The following is a 17,877-nucleotide window of genomic DNA, read 5'->3' on the forward strand; positions in this document are numbered from 1 at the left end:
ACCTCCTGGTCCATCTCTGTGCAGCACGCAAGGGGGAGTGGGATGGGGGCTTTGGGAGGAATCAGCAGCAAGCCCTGTGAGTCCATCACCAAGACAGACCAAGTGAGGTTCCCTGCTCACCCCCTCTGCCCCCAGGGGGGCTGCTAACAGCTGCAGGCTCATCCTACAGTTCACCAGGGACCTGTGGCTTTGCTCTGGATACTGGAGTCACACCCAAGAGCCTAACTCTGCTGTCACTTCCTTGCTGGGGGAACAAGGGCAAGTCGCCAGCCCTCTCTGAATGTCAGACCCCCACCTGTATAATGAGGAAGGTAACAGGCAGCTGTGCTGAGACTCTCCTATGAAAGTGGGTAGAAGGCACAGGACAAAGGTCACCACCCGCTGAAGTATGAACAGGAGGCTGAGTTCTGCTTTGGGTCCCTCTCTTCGGTGGGGGTATTTCAGATCTGAGTGGATGCTCGTAGGTCTCTCTCTCTTTGGCTCCCCCAGCCATGAGCACGCCCCAGCCTCCCCTACCCCTGGGAAGGTCCGCACCATGCACACCTCAGGGCCAGGTGGATTCACGTTCGTCTTTTATTGGATTTTCCATGGGCAGCCTGGATACCTCAAGCTGCTACCCAGCGCTTCAGCCCTTCAGCATGTTCCTGGCTTCCACTCTGGGGACCTAGCTGGGGGCTGCCAGCCAAGCACTGTCTTCTCCCAAGGCCCCACAACAACTGAGGCCCCGGGCTTAGGCTGCTTCCTTGAGACAAACCTGGTTTTCCCACGGCCTCCCTCTTTGTGCCAGGCTGCCCAGACAGGGGCACGTTCCTGCATTGCGCACAGCCAAGCTCTCCTGGGGACCAGGCTCCAGCCCAGACCCCGGGCAGTGCCTCCCCAGCGCAGGCCATTTCAGACCCTGCACAGCACAGCACAGCACTGCGGGCTCGGACCTAAAGCTTGGTGTTGAGGTGGAAGAAGTGGGGTGCTGCGTAGGTTGTGGCAGGTGGCACGTGCCATGCAGACGAGGCTGGGCAAAGTCTGTGGCGAAGGGTGCTGTCGAAGGATGCCGGGGGGAAGTGCATCAGACCCGTGGCCATGGGGGAGGGCGCTGTTGTGGCCAGGAAGTGGGCCGGCAAGGCAGGGATGACCAGGGGGCTGAAGGGGAGCGTGGCCTGGCCCTTTAAGTGGTCCGGGGTGCCAGCAAAGTTCAGCGGGCAATGCAGCATGGTTCCCCTATAGGCCTCGGGGAGGGCAGGCCCCAGCGCCGGGCCCAGCAGGCAGGACACGGCCAAGCCAGACCCCATGGATTTGGCCCCACACTCCTTGGTGTCCACCTCCTTAAGAAAGGGAGACACGGCCCGCAGTTTTTTGCCACCATGGGCCAAGCCCTCTTCTTCCAGGCTGCGCTTCTTGCTCAGGCCTGGGCTGCTAGAGAAGGTAGTGAGGGGAGCAGGGCTCTCGGCAGGGACCTTGGCCATGGGGGACACCCAGCAGGCTTTGGGCTTGGGGTAGGGGCTGCCCCTTCTAGAGCTGCCTTTATGGAATGCAGACAGGCGGTTGGCGTCCCCGCCCCACACCAGCTGGGGCTCCTTCACCGCCAGGCCCTCCTCTTTGCCAGGAGGCCCCAAGAGCACCCCATCTTTAAAACTGGGCAAGAAGTCCCGGGGGTGCTGGCTGACAGGCTTCAGCACCTCAGTGGGGTACGCATGGAAACAGCCAGTGAAGATGGGGGCCGGCAGGCGGGGACCCGCTTGAGCCTCCTCCCTGAGGCTGCCACCTGGGGCCTGTAATCCCTCCTGAGGGGTCAGCCGGTGCCTGGAGTTCTCCGCTGGCTTTCCCGGGCTCTGCGGACTTTCTGGGACGAGAACAGCCGGGGATGCCTGGGGGTCCCCATGGGGGCTGCCTGCCCCATGGCGACAGCCCTCCTCCTGGCACTGCAAGGCCTCTGCCTTGCTCACCTGGGCCAGGAGCTTCTTTTTGGCCAGTGGAGACATGATGCCGTGGGCTCCTTTGCAGTAGAAGGTGGCCAGGAGCCGCTTGTAGGCCTCAGGACAGCCTCCAGCACCCACGAAGGGCAGAGAGGGCCCCAGGGCCGGGCCTGGCTGTTCCGGGCCCTCCCGGGGGGGCTCCTGGCTGGGAAGCCGCGCCAGGTCAGGGGCAGCGTCTGTTTTCGTCTTTCCAGGCACCATCTAGAAGGAGAAAAGGCCGTGCCTCAGGGCTGGCTGTGAGCCGTGTGCCCTGACTGGGGGCGGGGGGGGGGGGGGGGCACGGGACACGACCCCCGTGGCAGCAGTGGTGCAGAGGCATACCCAGGAGCCTCTGTGAGAAGGTCCCCAAAGGCATCCTGGCCTCTGAACAGACACAGCCTGGCATCAGGACACGGGGCCTGGTGACCGAGGTGCAGACTGGAGTTCAGACCCGACGTGGCCCCTCATTTGAACTTGCACAACCATTGCCCCGGAGGCCCCCCTGCCCCCACCCCGGATCTGCCCTCAGAGCAGGTTCTGGGTATCCCTGGGCAGGGAGCTCTGCAGCCATGGCCCGGGCGGGGAGAGGGAGGCCCAGCGTCCGCTGGTGGCCCCAGGCGGGCTCAGGGTTTACCTGGTCCAACCGCTTCTCCTCCTTGGCCTTCTTCGGCTTCTCAGGGGCCCCGTCATCCCCCCGGGGCTCCTTGGCCATCTTGTACTGCTTCCTGGGCTTGGAGGGGGGCAGCGGCTTGTCGTCCTCCCCCTTCAGATGCCGCACATACGGGAGCACCAGCCTGAGGAGGAGGCCAGCGTGTCTACCAGGAGGCCGGCCTGGCAGGCACGCACCACACCTCCCCGCCGTCTGGGCCCACCTGGCCTCCCCGCCCCGGGGACACCCCTGCCGGCCGCCGTGCAGAGCTCTGGCCTGGGATGAGCACAGCGCACACCGCTCAGGCAGCTCCTGGTGTGTGCCCACCGCACCCCGCTCCCGGCCCCACTCGGGGCCAAAGGCCAAGGTGTCCTGGAGCCGGGGTCTCCGCCCAGCCGTACCTCTCGTAGTGGCGGCGTGTGCACGTGGCTGCGCTCGTGCTGCCCGGGCTGCCCCCTAGCTCGTCGTACACGTTCTTCCAGAGGCGGCGGCCCGTCACCTGCAAGGGCACCGCGTGAGGGCACGACCGGTGTGCACTCCCCTGGTGGGGGGGCGTCCTGGCAGCTCCAGGCCCCCACTTGGCAGGGATGGGGGCAAGGACTGCAGTTTTGCAACTGCTTCTCCAGCAGCGGTGGGGGGGGGGCGGGGGGCTGCCCTGGCCGCTAGCCAGGTCTCCCTCCCAGGGGCCGCCGCCTGACTGCCCGCGCAGCAGCTTTCCCGGCACGGGGGGCACGGGGGGGGGGGGCACAGGGAAGACAGGAGAACTTGCTTTGAGCAGCAAAGTACCAGCGGGCAAGGCAGGCCTTCTCCCCCACAGCATGCAGGAGAGCTGCGGAAGCGGCAGGATTTGGGACCCTGTCTCTTCCTTCCTGTCTGGCTGTGAGGACAGCTCTGTCCCCAGACAAGGCTCTTCCTCCCCGGGTCCCCACAGGACACAGTGGGGATGGGCTGTGGGATGCTACATGCTGAGGACTCAGAGGTACCCTCCTTACCATCTCATAGGCCCCCAGCTTCTCCACTGCTTTGTAGATTTTCCACAGGTTAACTGGAGAAGAGAGAGGGCAGGGCCCCTGTCAGTCTCTGTGGGAGGAAGGGGCAGCCAGCAGCCCATTCCCGTGGACCTGTCAGGCAGGCACGGAACCAGCACATGCCCAGACAGGGCCACCGCAATGAATGGCTGGGCCAGGCCCTGAGCACTGGGGGCCCGGTGGCCGGTGAGGAGAGAAATCCGGCCCCACCCACTGCAGCCCTGCACCTGGGGGGGGGGGGGGGCGTCATTTCTGTGTGCAACCCCTGTGGGCTGGCATCGCCCAGGGCTGCCCAGAGTGGAGGTGCCTGCCCGACACCCTGCCTGGATGGTATCCCCTGCCGGGCTCCCCCTCCCTGCCTGCCCCAGGGACGCACTCTGCTTGAAGCCAAGATGGGGCACCCTCTCGATGGGCGTGTGTCGCTCCTTCATGAACTTGTAGAGGCTGACCAGGAAGGCCTGTTCCTCCTCCCGCTCCTGGTCCTCCTCCCGCTCCCCGCCTGCCTCGGGGGAGTCCTGGGGAAAGAACAGGAGGCGTTGGGATGAGCCCCCAGTTGGTGGGTGGCTGGGGACAGGCGGAATGGCTGGCTGCTGGGGCAGGAGGAGGGGTGTGGCCCCCAACCCCAGGCTCCCATAGGAAGGAGCAGGCCCCCGGCGCCCAGCTTACAGCTCTGGGCTGGAGTGCCTGTTTGTGGCATCAGAAAGGTGCAGCTGTCAGCTGTTAGTGCCCAGAACCCATGGTCAGGGTCCGCAGGGGCCCGGCTCCAGAGACGGCCATAGGAGCAGCCCCGCAGCTTCTCCGGGCTCTCTGCAGGCACAGACCGCCTCTCTACCTTGCTCTAGATTTGTTGTATCTGCATCTCAGCTCCTCTACCAGACTGTGAGTTCCTGGTGGCAGGCTCAGACTGTGGTCAAAGCCTGGTGTTTTCTGGCACTGCGGGGTCGTGTGTCCACAGAGCCTTTGCTGTGGTGGGCTGCCTCTCTGAGCTGCCAGTCTGCATGCTGCATCCAGGGTGGCGAAGCCCCATCCCGGGTTCCTGACACCCCACTGTCAGATGCGCAGGACTTTCGGTTTCTGCTTCCAGAGGGGCATTTTCTGCCAAGGCATTTGGTTGGTGGCTCAGGGCAGAGGGGTATGGTTGGGCTGGGACCGAGGGCTTGGAGAACAGACAGCTCCCAGGTCCTGGATGGGGAGGGCCCAAACACCGGAAGGACGTAAGTCATCGGGGCCGGGAACGATACAGAGAGCCGTGTCTTCCCAAAATATTCAAGTACCACTGCAGTGTTTCTGACCCCTGATAACAAATGGCACACGAACTCATGAGTCACCTAAGAAACCGTAACCTATGGGGGGACCCCGGCAGTTGGTCTGGTGCAGACCTCAGAAGGAAGGCACTCTCACGGCCGCTCTTCCTGTGAATCCACTCTTCCACGCAAGCTGTTAAGAACTGTTACCATGGGGCGCCTGGGTGGCTCAGTCGGTTAAGCGACTGCCTTCGGCTCAGGTCATGATCCTGGAGTCCCGGGATCGAGTCCCGCATCGGGCTCCCTGCTCAGCGGGGAGCCTGCTTCTCCCTCTGACCTTCCCCCCCTCATGTGCTCTCTCTCTCTCATTCTCTCTCTCAAATAAATAAATAAAATCTTTAAAAAAAAAAAAAAAAAAAGAACTGTTACCATCTGCAACTACTCTTCTACGTGGATCAGGATTCTTACTCCAGACTGTGCCACCAAAGCAAATGGCCAAAAGGGTTGGATGTTGAGGCCAACGCTCCACAACGTCACCCATGGCTCCCTCTCAGACTACACTCACCAAAATGGCCTCAGTGGTCTCGCTCAGTGACTTTGATATTCACGCTGTGAACTTGGAGGGATGCATGGATGTACGTGTGGTTTATCCTAAAAGAGTGCTTTTATCTGTTTTATTTATCAGGGATCCAGGCAAATCGTTTGCTAAAAGGGTTCTGCTAGGAAAACTAGGTCTGAAACCCCTGCCAGGGGTAATGGGCAGGTCCTCCTGTCGGAGGCTCCCAGCTCCCACACCTCCTGATGCAGGCCCGAAACCGCAGGGCTGGGCCCCTCTCCTGGCTCTGCAGGCTGGAGGGCAGGGAACACGCCCTCCTGAGAGCTTGGGGAGTCCCCAAGTTCACCTGGGAGGCTGTGCATGGCGGGGGGGGAGGCAGGGAGGAGGCTCCCCAGGGGTCGCCCAACTCACCTCCAGATGGACAGGGCTCTGGCTTCTGCTCTGCTCAGCATCGGGTTGGGGGGACACAGATGGGTCCAGGGGATCACCCTCCTCTGACTGTTTCCTTTTCGCTTTGACAGGAGGTGCTGCAAGGAGAGGAGCAACGGGGAGGGAGATAGAGGAGGGAGAGAGAGAAAGAGCACGTGAGATGCAGGCCTGAAGAACAGGCAGTGAGGAGAGGTCCTCCAGGAGAGGTGAAGGGTCCTCCCGTCCCCCATCAGAACCTGCCAGGTGGGAAGCGACTTCTTCCTTCCGCCCCCTGGTCCCTGACTGCACGCAGGCTGGCCCTCCACACGCACCTACGGGCTCCCGCTAGTGGCCCACTCTGCCCTCCCTCCTCTCTGCGGGGCTCACCCCCAACCGGGCCCCATGCTTGCTGCTGTTCCTTCCTCTGTTCCAGTCAGCTCCCCACGTTGAGGGAGGGAGGGAAACCCTAAACCACCCTGGGGTCAAGTCAGAGGAGGGTGAAGGGTGGGGCTGTGGTGCTCAGGGAAATCCTGTCTCCGAAACCTGCCCCACACTCAGGCAGAACGTTTTCATAGCACCTCAGCCGAACTGGGAAAGCGGCTGAGGTTCCGTGTTTGTGAGTCCAGAGGCACCAGGGCGGGTGCTTGGATCCTCCAGGAATCATCGAGAAGACTGGAAGCTCCTGGTTATGAAACATCAGACCTTTCCAGGGGTGCCTGCAGAGCTCTAACTGCCCCTAAAGAGGCCACTTACTCCTCCCACCTGCAAGGATCTGGTAACCCTTCAGGTCTCACCTGACAAGCCACTTCCTCTGGGCGGCCCTTCTCAGCCCCCAGCCGAGCACAGCAGTCCTGCCCACCGCACCGGTTCAGTGAGGCCTCCCAGCACCCCGCACAGTGGTTGCCAGGTTTCAGGGAGAGGGACCGTGTCTCCCAACAACCTGCACGGGGCAGGGCTGGGTTTTACTAAGGGCAGCCATGAGCTGATGGCTGCAGAAACCTGCAAAAACCCCCGGAATGGGGAACAGGCATGCTGACAGGCGGGCAGGGCACCTGAGCTCCGGAGCCCATGTCGTCAGATCACCCTTCCTTTCCTTCTAACCTGCCTTTCCTTTTTGTTAGCCTAGTGTGAATGGTCCCATTCTCCTGGTTTGCTCCAGCTCAGGAAATCCTTCCTGCTGGCACCTGTGAGAGTCCCCTCCTGTCCTAGAGAGAAAAAACATCTCCGTAACAGCCATAAACCCAGACCAGCGTGACGCCCCGAGGCCAGAACCTCTGGCCACTGGCTGGCGTGCCCTTCAGTAGCTGCTCACCCAAGGGCTTGTGACGCCTGGATCCTGCCGGGTGGGGCCCTGGCTCTTCCACGTATGCTCTCTTATTTAGTCCCAGGAGGGAGCTCATGTTAAAAGAGGCGGAAACTGAAGCCAGAGAGGCTTCCTAGGAGACCCGGGCTCAAAACAAGGTCTGTCTGACCACCAGGCCAAATGGCCGGGCCTGGCCACCACTGTGGCTGCCATTGTTACCACCAGGATTTGCGGAGCCTTGATGGAGAGTCCAAATAAGCCTGGAGGAGAAACCCATGCGAAAGCTTGTCAAAAAGAAAGACACTCGGGCCTTCCTCTCAGGCTGGCTTCTGACCAATCAAGACACGGTCAATATCCAGAAATAACTAAGTGTTAACAACTGAACCCGCCCACCCCACCCAGCAGGCTGATGCCTTTCTTCCTGAGTTCTCGTGTGACTCTGTGCCTCAGTCTTCCCTTCCGCGAAATGGGAGAAAGACCCTTGAGTCCTTTGCTCACTGCCCCCGAATTGGTGAAGTCTCCCGGGTCGCTGGCGCACCTGCTTCCCCCAGCTCTTCTCCTTTCCCCCCCGCCCCCTCCCCCTGTTTTCACACCCTCTCTGCCTTCTTTCCCCCTGGCCCAGCTTCAAAGAACTGGCTCCATCCTGAGTCCTCCATGGGGTGTTACAGCAGCTTCTCACTGGAGCCTGCCTGCAAACTTGCTACGTGCCCCTGGCAAGTTGCACCCTTGGCCTCCAAAGAATAAGGTGGTAGGACCAGGGCCCATTAGAATCACCAGGGAGCATTTCAAGGACACTGATGACTGTGTCCCCCACCCCCCGCCCCAGTTTGATTTAAGGTTCTGCAAGGGGCATCAGAGTTTAAAGCTCCCCAGCGGATCTCAAAGGGCAGCCAGTTTGAGAGCCACTGGACCTGAGGACCTCTATCCCTTCTGCCTGGTTCCAGAGTCGGTGAGCTCTGCCTGGGCCACACTGAGGGAAACCTGCTGGAGTCGGGTACTCAGATTACCTGGAAAGGAGGTCACCAATCTGAGCTGTTTAACCCCAGACAGGAAAAAGATTCAGGCTCTTGCCTAGAGCCACAAAGGGAAACGTCTCTTTATCTCTGTGTCCAGCTGAGTCCCCAAATGAACTCAGCCTCCCTCCTCTCCCAACCAAGCTAGCTAGCATGCTCTCTGCCCTGGCAGGGCCTCCTGGCCCCCCCGCTTCCACAGCCTTAGCTGAGGGAGAGCCCCCCCTTTCTCCAGGAAGCCCTCTGTCCCTGGTTCCCCTAAACCCTCCCTTCCCCAGTCATTTGTAGACCAGGGTTCCAGATAATCTTCATTTGGAAAAGGGTTCTGCTAGGAAAACTAAGTCTGAGACGCCTGCCACAAGCAACAGAAGGGCCCCCCTGCCTGCCAGGCTCCCAACTCTCCCACCTTCCAGTGCAGCCAACACAGGGCTGGGCTGCTCTCCTGGCTCTGCAGGGGAGGGAAGCGGCTTAGGGACCAGCGATCCCAGGCTCCCAGCCACATCTAGCCTGCAAGAGGCAGGAGAGTCCCACTTGCTCCGGAGTGAATGCTGCTGCCAGGAGCCACAGAGTTCCTTTCCTGCTCTTGCCCACAAAGCCTCCCATGCCCTACTGTAATGGGGAGGTGGATCCATTTTGCTTTTTCCATCCAAGAAGCAATAATGACAATAATGGTGATGATTATTTCATTGTTTACTTTGAACACATCTGGAATCTATAAGGTGTGAGATAGGGATCTAATCATATTTCCCCCCAATGGTGAGGTGGTCCCAATATAGACTGAGTGATTCCCTTCCCCCAATGATTTGAAATGCTACTCTCCCCATAATCTAAAGGCTGATAAGGAACATATTTGAAACTGTTTCTGGACTTTTCTGTTCTGTTTCATTCACCGTGGCAGGCTGGCACTGGTGCACACTGTTTTAATTGTAAAACAGCTTACTATCCAGAGGACAAGTCCCCCATCATTAGTCTTTTTAAATCATTTTTTTCTGAACTTCAGGATAATTTTATCACATTCCCTTAAAAAAAGAAAACAAACCACTGGGGTTTTGGTTGAATTGCATTTAAATTTAGCAATTACTTTGAAGAAAAGTAACACCTTTCTGATATGGCATCTTCCTTTTTCAGGACTGCACGTCTCCACAGATTCAGATCTCCCCTTGCTGTCCTCAGACGTTCCTTCTTAAAGGCCCTGTGTGTTTCCTGTTGAGCTTATTCCTCAGGTTTTGTGCAGCTAGATAATAGTGTGAGAAAGCTTTGGTAACCTACAGTAGGACTTGGTCCACAGCCCCTGAGGTTTCCTCCTGCCACTGTTAGGGAGAGGGCAGGGGGCTGCTGGTTGGGCCAGGATATGAGCCCCTGGACCCTGGTGACCCAGTGCCTCACCAGGCAGTGAGGAGGGGCAGCAGAGTGCTGGGCAGGGAGACTGCCCAAGGCCCTTCTGGCATTGGGAACCTGATTTCTGTTTAACTCCATGGCTTGTGTTGAAGTCAAGCTTAACACCCAGGTCCGAAAACCACAGCAGTGAAGAGGTTGGTTTAAGTAACTAACTCCAAAAGAGGCTACTCCCCGAAAGGCTTCTTGTTCTCAAGCCATTCCCTACTTCCCTCTCCGTACTATACACTCCACCACCTCCAATCAGTGCTCCTGGTGAGCCTTGGACTAGGCATTTTTGGACACTGCTTCACAGAATCTAGCCACCCAATGGATACTCTCTCCCCCTTTTTACAGATACAACATATAAGGATCCCAGCTTCCTAGTGGCAAAGCTGGGATTCAGAACCAGTGCAATCGGACTATCCCAAGGCTCTGACCCCTGAGATCTAGGGTTTTTAATGGAAGCAGGGAGTCACCAAGCTCCTTATCTCAAGCCCCTTCCCGGCTCTCCTGCCCCGCTCCTATCTGATTTCAGCTTCTCAGCAGAGGCAGACCCACTGGGGCAAGAAGGGGCTCTGTCTCCAAAGAGGTGCATCTTTCACCAAGTCAGCCACTGCTTTGGTACTGCTTGTTTCCCCATCCACAGGTGGGTGCGCTGGACCCCCATGCGCCTGATGTTCTAAGAACAAAGTGAGAAACAAGGCTTCCCAAACAAACCACAGCCAAGTGTGTGTGTGTGCACACACCCCCCACGGGGAGATCTGAGGTCTGCTTGTCCTGCTCACTCCCCTCTGTGTCTCACTGTCCAGAGCACTGTGGGGGCAGGGAACAGGTGCTCCATGAACAGCCACAGGGGTGCAGTATGAGCTACTTGCTCTCAGATGCTCCCGGTACAGAGACGGGCTTGGGCTGTGACTAGTTCAAGGCCACAGAGCCAGTCAGAGACCTAGTGCCAGACTGCACCCTCCTCGCTCTCTCCCTCCCTCCCTCCCTTTCCTGCTCCCTCCCTCCCCCCTCCTCTCTCGGCCGACCCGCCCCATTTACCCTTGGTGTGATGGGAAGAAGCAACACTTCCTTTCATGAAAAGTCACCCACTGGGAGCACTGCGTCAATTACGACAATAATGGTAACGGCAGTCCCAATAACAACCAGCAGAAACGGCCCCACCTCGCCCGAGGTTGTTGGCTTAAGTTTCTCTTAGTTTGAGCCGGAGCTGAAACAAAGACAGCCTTTGAGGCGGCCCGTCCTCTCTCTGTGGCCCAGGAGCCAGCTGCCTGGCGGAGGAGGCTCGGCGTGGAGCTCTCTCCAGTGGGCAGTTTGGGGAGGGAGGAGCTGCAAGGGGCTGTGCTCCAGCCAGCACTGAGGACAGCCGAGCAGGACATAGGACCCCTGAAGGCACAGGGTCCAGCTTCTGCCCCAGCCTTGCCTCAGTGTCCCAGCCAGGGCAAGGGGGACACAGGGTTTGAGGCAGCAGGGGCCAAGATGACAGTCTTGAGAGGAATATAGAAAGGGAGGGGGCATGGGGTCTCCAAATGTAAGACTACCATCTCCTAATTCCACTGGGATGCCTGTCCCCCTTTTGCCAGCTCTGGTATGTCCTAAAAGACCCTATTCCAGACTAGGCTCCCCACTGTCCTGTCTCTCCAAGTCTGGGAGGTATTAGTAACAGTAACAGTTCACCTATGGATGGTTTCCTATGTCCCCATGAACTATATTCCGTGTTCCCAATCCACCGTGGCTTGTCCAAGACATGGCCCAAGAGTAGAGACACAGCCAGGGAGGGAGGGTGCTGCCTAACTCCTGCCCGGGGCACTCCACCGCCTACTGCTTTTCCCCCCCGCCCACCCCCACACCCGGAGACCCCCGGGGCCCACCAGGGAGTGTGGGCAGTACCTGGCCAGTTTACCACCAGGTAACAGGAAAGCAAGAGGGAGGGGAGAGGTGTTGGAGGCCTGCCTCTCTCACTGCCAGACCTCACTCTGAGCCTCAGTTTCTCTGAATGGATATCAGAGAAAGAGGGCCTGATCCTCTGAGGTCCTTCCTACCTCTGCCACTCCGAGTTCTAGCCCCAGGCAGGTGCCCAAGGTTCTGGGTCTGGAACTCCACTCTCTGGGGCCAGACTCTGTAGCCACCAATCTCCCACCCCTCCTTTGCCGCCGCGGGCATGTAGGCGTAGAGACGCTGACACCCCCAACAGTGGTCCTCCGGAGGGCGCGGGAAGCACCTGTTGGCCTCCCCTTGGCCCCGCAGACTCCTCCCGGCCGGCAAACCACCCCGCAAACAAAGGGCCGCTGGGCCCGGCCAGCGCAGTGCCTGCCCCCGGACCCGCACCCTGAGCCCTCGCGGTCCGGCGCTTGGAAAGCCCCGCCACCCTCCCACCCACGTCGGCGGGGCTGGGGGACCTGAATCCCGCCTGAGGGCACCCCCCACCACCCCGGGACACTCTGCGGAGGGACCGAGATGCGGCCACTCCGCCCGCAGCTCCGGCCGGCCGAGCGCGAAGCCAAACATCTCTCCTCGCACACTCGCAACCTGAGCTTCAACTCTCAATCCCCATCACTCCAGGGGCCGCCACCCTGTCCCATCTGGAGACCCGAGGAAAGAGAAGAAAGAAGACGACAGCAAAGAGGGAATCTACTTCTTTCCCGCCAGGGGCAGAAGAGGATGGACAGGAGACAAGAATAAGAGAGAACGGAGAGGAAAAGAAAAAAGGGAAGAGAAAAGAGAAAGAGAAAGGGTAGGGGGCGGGAAGCCGGTAACCGCCGAAGGATCAGAACACCCCTCCGCTGAAAGAGGAACAGTTGATTCTTCAAAGTGCGTTGAGCAAGTTCTTCAAAACCCGCGCAGAGTCACTTTCAGGAAACGGCGGCCGCAGTGGAAAGCGCCCCGCGCGCGCCCAGGGACCCCGGTGCCTCTTCTCGGCGGCGCCGGCGAGTTCTGAGAACCGCGGGGATGTGACGGGGCGGGGCGGGGGGGCAAATGGGGGCGGGGAGGCAGAGAAACTGCTGCGGACAGCCTGTCACAACAAATTAGCTGAGACCAGCTCGAGATTGAAACCACAGCAGGAAGTGGGATGACAGAACCGTACAGGACTTGGTAAATTTCAGCCAAAAGACGACGAAAAGAGTTTCGAGATAAACGTCCGGGAAGCCCCTGGCCGCCAAAACTTTTTGTCTCTCCTTTTTTTCGAAGAGTGTGCGCCGACACCCAGCCTCACCCCTCCCGCGCAGGGCGAAGGGCGCTGGCGCCCCAGGCCGGGCTAGGTCGCCGGCGCCTTCGCCCTGGAGTCCATCCCCGGCCCCGCTCCGCCCCTCCTAGCGGCCCCGACGGCCACGAGGGCCCCGAGGGGATCTGGCAGGGCAACCTTGCCCCCTCTGCGGGGCCCCCAGCCCCATCCCGGGACAGGCCACGGAGCCGCTTACCCATGGCCCGGAGAGGTCCCTCGGCGCCCGCCCGAGGCCCTCCGCACGTCCGGCTCACCGACCCCGCGCTCTCCGCGCAACTGGCCCGCGGCGCCGCAAGCCTGCCGCCTCCCCGCCGTCCCGCCCCGCCCCGCCCCGCCCCGCCCGGGCACCGCCCCCGCCCCGCTCTGGGCTCCGGTTGGTGGGCCCAATTCTTCCGCGCGGAGGCGGAGGCCGCCCCCTGAGCCCGGAGGCCGCCCCCTGAGCCCGGGGGCCTCTGGGAGTTGTAGTGCGCTTTCCGTCTCCCCGGGCTCTGAGACCCAGGTACCTGAAGTAGGCTCTTCGCCTAGAGGGGCTGAGGCAGGACGCCCAGGAATCACTGCTGCCTGTGCCTCAAGACTAGTTCGAAAACTAGTCTTGGAAAATTCCTCCTTGCTCGTCAGTAGGGCGCTGGGGCAGAGTGGGGTGAGCAAAGTGCTTCTGACTTTGTCTTGAACTGGGTCATGGGTATTTTCCAACTCCCACCCAGACCAACACAGAAGTAGAGGTGGTTGGTGTTAGCTAAACAAGGCCCCCAGCCCAAACTAGCAAGTAAGTTCTTTGGTCAAAGTTCTGTGGGGTCCCAAAAACCCTTGGGGCAGGAAGCCTGCCCACTGTGGCCAATGTCCATAAATGTCGCAAGGACAGAGACTGGCAGCTACAAAGCATTCCAACGAGGGGGCATGACCCCTGCTTGGGGAGCTGAGGGTGAGGTTAGGGTGGGATGGGCACCAGAGGAGCTGCTGAGCTGGCTGCATCAGCTTCCACCAAAGGGAGGAGTTAGTTAGCCAGGTGCGCAGCACAGAAGAGGAAACAGGCTCGCCTTTGAGAGCCCAAGGTCTCACAGCATCATTCACAACGGCCAAAAGGTAGGAACAACCATGGACATGGACAGATGAATGGATAAACTGTGGTATGTCCATATAATGGGAGTATCACTCAGCCTCGAAAAGGAAGGAAATTCTGACATGTGCTACATGGATGAACCTCGAAGACACTATGCTCAGTGAAATAAGCCAGACACAAAAGGACAAATGCTGTTATATTCCACTTATATGAGGTACTTAGAGTCCAATTCATAGAGACAAATAGTAGAATGATGGTTGCCCAGGGCTGGGGGAGGGAGGAATGGGGAGTTGTTTAATAAGTACAGAGTTTCAGTTTTGCAAGATGAAAAAGCACCAATGGATGGTGGCCTGAATGTACTTAATGCCACTGAAATGTACACTTAAAAATGGTTACAATGGTAAATTTTATGTTACGTATATTTTACCACAATTTGAAAAAAAAAGAGGCTAAGTTCTCAACATTTGACTAGCTAGGACTTGAACCCTGTTCCTAACGCATAGTAGGCCCTCACAATATTTTTTGTTGATTAGTTCTATTATAACAACTCTAGGTATTTCCCGTCATCATTGTCCCCATTTTATAGGGTCAAACTGAGGCTCTAGGAGGTTAATTGGCTCAAGTGATACAAGTGGTAAGTGGCAGAGTCTGAGCTAAATTCAGATGGCTGAGGAGCCCTCATAACCCGGGCACCGACCAAACTTTTTCATACCCATTACTGTCCACCTGTCACCCCAAACAAATGGACGAGGGTTGCAGGTTGGTGACCCTGGAAGCGAAGCTCTCTACAGGCTCGGTTGAGCTCCCTTATCTCCCCCATAATGGAGTGGTCTGTAAGAGCCAGTGCCTGTAGATTTAGTAACAAACACATCCTTGACCATATTTAGTGACCGCCCGGAACAACTGTTGTCATGGTGATTGTAATACTGTACCCCACGTCCCCGTTTACAAACTCTCCAGGACAGCTGAGGCTGTGGTGGGATGGCAGACACTACAATAGAAGGCCATCAGGAAGCTGAATGGCCTTTCTAGTCCCACTTTCGCCCATTCTATAAGGATTGATTGCCTAAGGTTCGGGATAGAGACCTACGTGCTCCCCTCAGGGTCATAGTCTAGGCAGATCCTCCCTCCCGGATTAGATACCCCCTCTGACAAGGAACTCACTACTTTACAAAGCAGCAGCTCATCCCACCAAGGAATAGGGTTATTCTGCCATCCAGGCAGCCGACCACACTCTTACAGACAGTGGCTGTTGTGCAAAGCCTCAGCAAGTCAACGCCTGCCTCTGCCAACCTGAGAACAATATGATCTAAATTTAATTGCCTCCTGAGGCAACTGTTTGCAATAGAATGTAATTTACAATGGCCAATAAATCTTGCAGAGGAACAACATCTCCATTTGCCTCCCTAAAAGTATAAACACTTCCATTGCTCCAGCCTCTATGTCACACACCTCCAGCTCCTGCCCACAGTCCCCCTCCCACTGCACCCTCTGCCCAGAGGATCCCAGCCCAGGACAGCCTGAGAGGAGTCACCTAGCCCATCAATGTCTTGGTGTCTCTCCGTGTGTCAGTAAAAACAAACAAGCAAACAAATAAACCCCACTAATAAATGCATTCTTCCTGTAAAACATTATAAACAAATCACTCCTCTCTGACACCACTCTAAAATCATTTCTCTCCATGCCCCAGAGATAAGGACTATTATCAGATTGGGTAAAATCTTCCAGAACCTTCCCTATGTATTTTCATAAATATATGCATCCGTGGCGTAGAAAAATATTTAGCTTTGTTTTATGTGTGTTTTTAAACAAATGATACAATTCTAATTATTCCAGTCTTGCCTTTTTTCCAACAATAGATTTTGGAGATCTCTCCATGTCAGAACACAGATCTGCCTGTCTCAAAACTCCTGTGCTGCATGCCTTGGTGTGGATCTACCATGGTGTCTTTATTTAACTCCCTCTTTGATGGTGTTTAATCTTTTTTTTCAATTACATGAACCCTCTGAGAACATTCAGGACCACCTTAGGACACTTTCAGGGCCCAAAGCTCACAAAGTGTTCCGAGAGACTGAGCTAAAGCTAAAAGCTGCCTTCTCCTAACCCCTAACTCACATCACCCCTTGCTGGCCCAGTTCTAGGAAGAAAACCTGGCCCTGGAGGTGCTTCTCATCCTGGAGCTCTCAGAGCTGGAGGACCCATTCAAGATCTGTCCACCTGGCTTCATTTTAGCGAGGAGACCACTAGGCCCAGAGATGTTAAGTGTGTTGCACAAGGTCACACAGCACGTCAATGTTGCTTCTTCTGGGACCCACATGAACCCATCCAGTTCACTCAGGAAACAACGCACAGCCAGTTTTTGCCCTGGGAAGCTCTGTTCCCAGGCTCAGCAGTTGCAAAAGGCCCCCAGGGCTTTGTTTTCAAAGGAGAAATGAAGCGGGAAGTATTTTTAACTGCTGGCCCTGGCCCCGCCTTGCTCCTGCCTCGCTCCCTCGTGCTAGCTGTCCAGGAAAGGCCGGCTTCACAGTGGCATTGCAACTCATGGAAAACAACAAACGCCCGAAATAGATGATACCCAAGCTCAGGAATGGAAAAAATTGGCTCATGCCTTCAAATGCCTCTTTTAGAAAAAGCCAAGAATAGCTTTCAGCCTTTGGGGACCTGCTGGGGGTGAAGGAGTGAGGAGGTGTGGTGCTGGCACAGGGATCCAGCCAAGATTGAGATCGCCAAGGGCCCAACTTCCAGCCGGAAGAGAGTTGGCCACTTTCCCCCAGGGCACGTGAAAACTAGCCTCCCCAGCTCTGCCTACATAGGGAGCCATGTCTACAGTCAGCTACTCGTTTCCTCTGACCCCCCACCATACCCCCACCTCTTAACCCTGCCCTTCAGCTGAATGGGGAGAAACTTCCTGTGTTGGGCCAGGCCTGGGCCGGGAGCTCCTCCACCCCACAAGGGCCTAACAGGGTGGAAACCTGAGATTCTGCCCTTCCTGGGCCTGAAGGGTGAAAGCTGATTCCCCTGTGTTGGGAAGGAGGGGGACAACAAAGAGAAAAAATGAGGGTTTGCATCCCTACACAGACAGCCCAGCTATGTGGCCTTGGGCAAGTCACCTGACCTGTTGGAGCCTCGGCTCCCTCCTCTGGAAAGCACAGGTAATCTTTGATTTACTCATTCATCCAACACTTGGTCCGACTGTATACCAGCCCTGGGCTAGACACTGACGACACAACCACAACCAGAACAGAGTCCTGATCTTTTGGATCAGAAGATGTAGCCTTGTCAATCTCATAGACTGCAGGGAATTAGCCATCCCTTCTTCAGGCTTCTGAGCCCCAGCCTGGAGCTAGGAGGGTGCCATGCTTTGGACCAGTGTTTATGAGACGTTTCGCCAAGCATCTTACCTCGATGATTTCATTTGCCCTGTGATGTGGACACTATATTTATCCCCATATTACAGCCGAGGGCGTCGAGGAGCAGAGTTGGTGCTGGACAATTTCGGAGGCTCATCTGCAAACAGTAAGGGGTAAGGAAAAGCTGACTGCGTGCGAGGACCCTATTAAGCCCCAGGGACAGGAATAACTAAAGCCTGGTTCTCTACGTCACTCTGTAATACAAAGTGGTAAGTAGACTGAAGGTCAGTACATAGGCACAGGACAAAGACTTCTTAAAACGTGGGGTGTGTGCAGCCTCTTTACTTAAAGTAAGATCCCACTTGTCCCTTCAACCCTATGGTGTATGACTGTCTCCCAATTGACAGAGGAGTAAACCAAGGCATGTACGGGTTAAGTGACTTTCCCAATCACCGCACAACAGGAGTTTCTGCTGTAGGGTCCCTTATCACAGGCAGATTCCCAAGCTGGACCCCGCCGCTCGCTGGCACCTGGCGGAGATGCGGGAAGCCAGGGGTGCGGCGCGGCAGGCCGGCGATAGGATAGAACTACGTCTCCCAGGATGCCGTGCGAGGGGCATGTAAGGGCGGGGCCGCCGCGGGCACAAGGCTGTAATTTCTTGGTATTAAAAAAAAAAAAAAGGTAGCAAGAGAAAAGAGAAAGAATCAAAGCCTCAAG

General features: G+C 57.3%; 1 protein-coding gene across 4 annotated transcripts; it reads right to left on the reverse strand.

Moving 5' to 3' along the window:
- Positions 1-513: 513 nt before the first annotated feature.
- Positions 514-13,062, reverse strand: ARID5A (AT-rich interaction domain 5A). Of its 4 annotated transcripts, none has more exons than XM_027623063.2 (7): positions 12,947-13,062; positions 5,838-5,953; positions 4,003-4,141; positions 3,591-3,643; positions 3,000-3,097; positions 2,584-2,743; positions 532-2,171 (listed from the first exon to the last, which is right to left on the reverse strand). In XM_027623063.2, the coding sequence occupies exons 1-7, from the start codon at positions 12,948-12,950 to the stop codon at positions 933-935; spliced, it is 1,809 nt and encodes a 602-aa protein (XP_027478864.1). In that variant the 5' UTR covers positions 12,951-13,062; the 3' UTR covers positions 532-932. The 4 variants fall into 4 exon arrangements, with proteins under 4 accessions (XP_027478866.1, XP_027478864.1, XP_027478863.1 ...); XM_027623062.1 differs by lacking the exon at positions 12,947-13,062 and adding an exon at positions 9,247-10,123; XM_027623064.2 differs by lacking the exon at positions 12,947-13,062 and adding an exon at positions 6,629-7,506.
- Between the last annotated feature and the right edge of the window lie 4,815 nt (positions 13,063-17,877).

This window comes from Zalophus californianus, chromosome 8, assembly GCF_009762305.2.
Source record: "Zalophus californianus isolate mZalCal1 chromosome 8, mZalCal1.pri.v2, whole genome shotgun sequence".
NCBI lineage: Eukaryota > Metazoa > Chordata > Mammalia > Carnivora > Otariidae > Zalophus > Zalophus californianus.

Coding starts and splice junctions, on each gene's coding strand:
- ARID5A (XM_027623062.1), bottom strand. Junction 3,098..3,590: donor AGCTGGGGGCCTATGAGATG/GTAAGGAGGGTA, acceptor GTGCCCTTGCAG/GTGACGGGCCGCCGCCTCTG. Junction 2,744..2,999: donor ACACGCCGCCACTACGAGAG/GTACGGCTGGGC, acceptor CCTCCTCCTCAG/GCTGGTGCTCCCGTATGTGC.